This window comes from Oryx dammah, unplaced genomic scaffold (assembly GCF_014754425.2).
Source record: "Oryx dammah isolate SB20612 unplaced genomic scaffold, SCBI_Odam_1.1 HiC_scaffold_17, whole genome shotgun sequence".
NCBI classification, from domain to species: domain Eukaryota; kingdom Metazoa; phylum Chordata; class Mammalia; order Artiodactyla; family Bovidae; genus Oryx; species Oryx dammah.
This window is the reverse complement of record NW_024070201.1, coordinates 79401968-79408938: the sequence shown is the minus strand read 5'-3', so window position 1 is coordinate 79408938 and position 6971 is coordinate 79401968. Positions and strand designations below refer to the sequence as shown.

Sequence of the window (6971 nt, the reverse complement as noted above, 5' to 3'; positions counted from 1 at the left end):
AACTATCGTTGCACTGGGACCCAGAAGCTGTATCCCTGCTTTGTTGAGACAGAGGCCTCGGTGGCCTACTGCCTGCCTGGATGTCAGAGTGCTGTCCTTCACCCTTTGTCTGGACACCCGTTACTAGTATAGCTGCAACTGTGCCTGGCTTATTGTCAATTACTCTTCAAGAACTAGATTCTTTCCCGAAACTTCTTGCTGGCGTTCCTTTCCGATACAGGTGTTCCAGGTCGCCGGTCCTTTGTACCTGTGCCATCCTGGTTTAGTTAATTGTCTATGTACAGCTGAGTCCCTGAATATGACAGCTAATATTTTAAGAAAATATTTCAATTATATACTTGCATCTTGATCCACAATCTATAAGGAGACTATCCCCTTTCAGAAAGCATGAACCGCCTCCTCAGCCTCCGCATGGCTGCCTTCATCTCCTGGTTCCTCAGGGTGTAGATCAGGGGGTTCAGCAGAGGGGAGATGACAGTGAAGGTCACAGAGACGGCCTTATCGGTGGGGAGGGCGGAGAAGGGCCGGGCGTAGACGCAGATGCAGGGCACGAAGTGCAGGGTGACCACCGTGATGTGGGCGGTGCAGGTGGAGACGGCTTTCCGCCTGCCCTCCCCGGAGTGGGACCTCAGCATCGTCAGGATGACTGTGTAGGACACAAGAAGCAGGATGAACCACAGGGTGGTGACCAGGCCGTTGTTGGAAATCATCAGGAGCTCAAGGGCAGCAGTGTCCGTGCAGGCGAGTGTGAGGACCTGGGGGACGTCGCAGTAGAAGCCGTCCACGACGTTGGGTCCGCAGAAGGGGAGGGGGAGCAGCAGGGAGGTCTGCACGATGGAGTGGACGAAGCCCCCCGCCCAGGAGGCCACGATGAGGGCAGTGCAGCGCCCCCGACTCATGACGGTCACGTAGTGCAGGGGCTTGGAGATGGCCACGTAGCGGTCAAAGGCCATGACCGAGAGGGAGAAGATGTCTGCGCCCCCGAGGAGGTGGAAGAAGAAGATCTGCGCCAGGCAGCCACGGAAGGAGATGGCCTTTCTCTCCGAAAGAAGGTCCGCCAGCACCTTGGGGGCGGTGATGGAGGCGAAGCAGATGTCCAGGACGGAGAGGTTGCGGAGCAGGAAGTACATGGGGGTCTGGAGGCGAGACTCGCAGCTCACAGTGACCATGATGGCAACATTTGCTAACACAGTTGTTACATAAACCACAGATAAAAGGAAAAATAGGAGCGCACTCAGCTCTTGAGATTGGGTAAGTCCACAAAAGATAAACTCCGACACCCTGGTGTGATTTTTCAAGGCCATTGGATGACATTTATTCCCCCAGGTACAGCTTTGACGGAGAGGAGAATGGCAACCCACTCCAGTATTCTTGCCTGGAGAATTCCATGGAGGTAAGGGCCATGTGATCTTAGGGAAAGAGAATAAGACAACGAGGCAAGTATTTCCAAATCTCAGAGGACAGCTACTTGAGGAAAAAGTAAAAGAACTGCATGACGCATGCTTTTTGCCACATTTTGGAATATAAACTCAAACCCAAAGTCTTCTAAGAACACTGAGCACAGGAAAAATATGAAGTGTTTAGAAATTAACAAATAGTTTATGTACTTCCAGGGAAATTCACGCCCTCGTGGGCAAAGGAAATGTATATCCTGCAGTCTACAACACCGAGCGTCGCTTTCAGTGTGTTAGGGGAGATTTCCTGGAGGAGGTGACGTCAGAGATGATTTTGAAGGACTGGTGTTACTAGAAGGGAAGGCCCACAGTTTTGGATCTGTGTTCCCCTTGTTCTCCCCACCTACCATGCCCTCCCACTCTCACGATCTTCTCACTGATGAGCAGTGATCTTTCAGACTCTGGGAGCTGGTGATGGACAGGGAAGCCTGGCTCGCTGCAGTCCTTGGGATCGCAAAGAGGTGGGTGTGACTGAGCGACTGAACCAAACTGATCTTTCAGCATTCAGGTCCCGAGTCTCCTCCTCGGTGAGCGTTTTCCTGACATCCTTTTATGACGTGTGACTCCCTGCACTGACTCTCTTTCTGGCGCCTATAGCGGGTTATTCCATCTAATTTCTTCTGTCTCTCCTCAGTTCAGTGTATTTCCTGTTACATCTCAAGCCCATCCTGTCTGCTCAGCGTTTCATTTGTCCTAATGCCATCCACCTCATGTGAAGCGCTCACTCACTGGAAAAGACTCTGATGCTGGGAGGGACTGGGGGCAGGAGGAGAAGGGGATGAGAGAGGATGAGATGGCTGGATGGCATCACTGACTCAACGGACGCGAGTCTGAGTGAACTCTGGGAGTTGGTGATGGACAGGGAGGACTGGTGTGCTGTGATTCATGGGGTCGAGAGAGTCGGACACGACTGAGCGACTGAACTGAACTGAACTGAACTGAACTGAACTGAATGCCATCCAAGCTTTCCTTAGTCTGGGGCACATGTGAGGTGCTCAGTAGTTTTTTTTTTAATTAATGAATAAACTTTGCTGGTAAGTGCACATCCTGGTTTACAAGCCTTGGCATCGGATTGTGTGTGAATGAGCAAAAAGGATCTAGACAAACATAAGAAACCCTTTGTTAATGTCTTTGATTTGGCCTCAGGGATAGAGAGATTTGTTTTCTGCTCCAGGCTATGAAATAGCTCTGTGACCTTGAGAAAGTTCTGCTGCCTCTCTGTGCCTCTGATCCTCAGTTCTAAAATGTGAGAGCAGTCTAAACTGATGCAATGTTATGTACCATCCAGTGTGATGCGGTGTAAGACAGTCTTAAGAGCTCTGGAGGAGCATCAGGACTGGAATTCCACCACTTCCTCCTTTGACACTGGGAGCAAGTCCTCTACTTTCCTTTGATTTTCCCCTCGTAAACAGGGAAGCAGAACACTTACTTCAGTGGGCAGCACAAGGAATAAACTATAACAGGTTTTGTGTAAAGTACCCAGGACGTTCCAGCCACTTGTTTCTCCTACCCCACTGCCCCTGCCAATCCAAACAAACATCTTCCTTGAAGGGTTACTTATGAGAGGGGTGTGTGTGTGTGTGTGTGTGTGTGTGTGTGTGTGTGAGTGCGCGCGCTAGTCACTCAGCAAAATGCTATTCAATAGAACAGCTTCTCTTTGAACCAACTTACTTATTATTGTTCCAATGAACTTGTGTGACTTAAACAAGCAGACAGAGGATTTAGTGGTCATCAGGTTTGGAAATAAAGCTGCCTCTGGAGAACAGACAAAAGAGAACCATTGAGTCACAGGAAATGGACAGATATGAGGCTGCCTTTGAAACCTCCATAATTTTTTAAGAGAATTTGGGGTTAAGATCACCTTTTTAAAGGAAGCACACATCTTGTAGACTCTATGATCCACATGGATCCCTGTGGACAAACCCTGAGCTGGAAAAAGCTCTACTCCCTTTATGCAAGTCAGTCATTCCATCAGATACAAACTGCTTTCTCGCTAACCATGCTGCCTCCATCTCTGTAACTTCGTAGGAAGAGATTCCTGCTTTCCCAATATTTAATATCACTTTTTATAGCCCCTAAAGTTTTCTGCTCTTTTTGCAGCACGTGATATACGAGGTCTATTTTTCATGCTCATACCATTTATGTGTAATCCACAGTGCGTCACACTCTGACGGCTCAACATCCTTACCTAAATCCTTCAGCATCCAGGCAGGAATCCGCACATTCTGAGACTGGGCGGCTGCGTTTCAGTGTCTGTGCTGCTGGCGAAATAGCACGTTAGAAGGTGAGGTTCTTCTGAAGGTTAGTTATTCTGGACCTCAACCTCTTCTCTTCAACTTTCATGTTGGAAAAGGCAGCCTCAGGGAATCACATCATCACGGCCCTTCTGCTTCTCCCAAAGTGCCCCTGGTGTGCTCACTAGTCCCTCAGGACCAAGCCTGATTTGAGAATTAGTAAAGGGAATTTTATTGGATGTGAGTGTGGAAACAGAATGGACATTCTTCTGTTAGTGTTGGAGTTCCAGTGGGCCTTATTATACAGTTCCCAACTCACTACTGCACACAAGTCCACACATACACGAAAATGCCCAATTTCTATGCCTTCCAAATTCTTGCAAGACCCCAGACAACATAACTCTACATACGTTAATATTGTGTGAGTCTCCAAGTTTTGGGGAAACACTTACATAAAGGTCTAATGTCAATACTTTGGCCACCTGATGAGAAGAGCTGATTCATCAGAAAAGACCCTGATGCTGGGAAAGATTGAAGGTGGGAGGAGAAGGGGATGACAGAGGATGAGATGGTTGGATGGCATCACCAACTGCATGAACATGAGTTTGAGTAAACTCCGGGAGTTGGTGATGGACAGGGAGGCCTGGTGTGCTGCGGTCCATGGGGTTAAAAAGAGTCGGACACGACTGAGCGACTGAACAACAACTAATGTCGTATGGTCATTCATTCTCAATGTGGGTATGGCGCCCATGGGGTAAAAATTGGTTCTTGTGAGCCAGAAAAGTCTTGGATGTTTTAGTGAGATGTGCTTCTTCAGACAACCTCAGAAGACAAAAAGAGGTATGGTGTATCTTTGGTATTAAATTTTCTTGAAGGAGAGTAGTTAGGAAAATATCTAAAAAAGCTCTTTTAAGGGGCAATAATTTCAGAAAGCTTGAGAAGCACTGGCAGTATGATTAGGATTCCTGGCCTAATGTCTCTGATTGTAAGACTCAGAGAAAATCACAGACATGTGGTCACTTACAAGGACCTTTTTAGCTAAATATTAACTGATCATAAGCATCTGCAAAAAATTGCTGTGTGTTGCAATTTCCTCAGCTTCCTTATTTCTCATGACCTATTTTTTCAAAATTGGTGTTGAGTTGCTTTACAATGCTGTGTTAGTTTCTGCTGTACAGCAAAGTGAATCAGCCACATGTGTATATATATATATATCAGTTCATTTCAGTTCACTTCAGTTCAGTCACTCAGTCATGTCTGACTCTTTGCCACCCCATGAATCACAGTTTGCCAGGCCTCCCTGTCCATCACCAACTCCTGGAGTTCACTCAGACTCACGTCCATCGAGTCAGTGATGCCATCTAGCCATCTAATCCTCTGTCATCCCCTTCTCCTCCTGCCCCCAATCCCTCCCAGCATCAGAGTCTTTTCCAATGAATCAACCCTTCGCATGAGGTGGCCAAAGTACTGAAGTTTCAGCTTTAGCATAATTCATTCCAAAGAAATCCCAGGGCTGATCTCCTTCAGAATGGACTGGTTGGATCTCCTTGCAGTCCAAGGGACTCTCAAGAGTCTTCTCCAACACCACAGTTCAAAAGCATCAATTCTTTGGCGCTCAGCTTTCTTCACAGTCCAACTCTCACATCTACATCCATACATGACCATGGAGAAACCACAGCCTTGACTAGACGGACCTTTGTTGGCAAAGTAATGTCTCTGCTTTTGAATATCATATCTAGGTTGGTCATAACTTTTCTTCCAAGGAGTAAGCATCTTTTAATTTCATGGCTGCAATCACCATCTGCAGTGATTTTGGAGCCCCAAAAGATAAACTCTGACACTGTTTCCACTGTTTCCCCATCTATTTCCCATGTAGTGATGGGACCAGATGCCATGATCTTCGTTTTCTGAATGTTGAGCTTTAAGCCAACTTTTTCACTCTCCTCTTTCACTTTCATCAAGAGGTTTTTGAGTTCCTCTTCACTTTCTTTTATTTATTTATTTATTTATTTTCTATTTTTACTTTATTTTACTTTACAATTCTGTATTGGTTTTGCCATACATTGACATGAATCCACCACGGGTGTACATGCGTTCCCAAACATGAACCCTCCTCCCACCTCCCTCCCCATAACATCTCTCTGGGTCATCCCTGTGTACCAGCCCCAAGCATGCTGTATCCTGCATTGGATAGACTGGCGATTCGTTTCTTACATGATATTATATATGTTTCAATGCCATTCTCCCAAATCATCTCACCCTCTCCCTCTCCCTCTGAGTCCAAAAGTCCACTATACACATCTGTGTCTTTTGCTGTCTTGCATACATGGTCATCATTGCCATCTTTCTAAATTCTATATATATGTGTTAGTATACTGTATTGGTGTTTTTCTTTCTGGCTTACTTTACTCTGTATAATTGGCTCCAGGTCCATCCATCTCATCAGAACTGATTCAAATGTATTCTTTTTAATGGCTGAGTAATACTCCATTGTGTATATGTACCACAGCTTTCTTATCCATTCATCTGTTGATGGACATCTAGGTTGTTTCCATGTCCTGGCTATTATATACAGAGCTGCGATGAACATTGGGGTACATGTGTCTCTTTCAATTCTGGTTTCCTCGGTGTGTATGCCCAGCAGTGGGATTGCTGGGTCATAAGGCAGTTCTATTTGCAATTTTTTAAGGAATCTCCACACTGTTCTCCATAGTGGCTGTACTAGTTTGCATTCCCACCAACAGTGTAGGAGGGTTCCCTTTTCTCCACACCCTCTCCAGCATTTATTGCTTGCAGATTTTTGGATCGCAGACATTCTGACTGGTGTGAAGTGGTATCTCATTGTGGTTTTGATTTGCATTTCTCTAATAATGAGTGATGTTGAGCATCTTTTCATGTGTTTGTTAGCCATCCATATGTCTTCTTTGGAGAAATGTCTATTTAGTTCTTTGGCCCATTTTTTGATTGGGTCGTTAATTTTTCTGGAGTTGAGCTGCATAAGTTGCTTGTATATTTTTGAGATTAGTTGTTTGTCAGTTGCTTCATTTGCTATTATTTTCTCCCATTCAGAAGGCTGTCTTTCCACCTTGCTTATATTTTCCTTTGTTGTGCAGAAGCTTTTAATTTTAATTAGATCCCATTTGTTTATTTTTGCTTTTATTTCCAGAATTCTGGGAGGTGGATCATAGAGGATCCTGCTGTGATTTATGTCGGAGAGTGTTTTACCTATGTTCTCCTCTAGGAGTTTTATAGTTTCTGGTCTTACATTTAGATCTTTAATCCA

At 45.5% G+C, this 6971-nt stretch overlaps 1 protein-coding gene across 1 annotated transcript; it reads right to left on the bottom strand.

Moving 5' to 3' along the window:
- Positions 1-368: 368 nt before the first annotated feature.
- Positions 369-1304, bottom strand: LOC120877119 (olfactory receptor 4D11-like). Its single transcript, XM_040259447.1, has one exon. It carries the CDS (start codon positions 1302-1304, stop codon positions 369-371), a length of 936 nt encoding a protein of 311 aa, XP_040115381.1.
- Between the last annotated feature and the right edge of the window lie 5667 nt (positions 1305-6971).

What these genes read in the sequence shown, in the direction of transcription:
- LOC120877119 (XM_040259447.1), bottom strand. Translation starts at nt 1,304, where the DNA reads ATGGCCTTGAAAAATCACACCAGGGTGTCGGAGTTTATCTTTTGTGGA.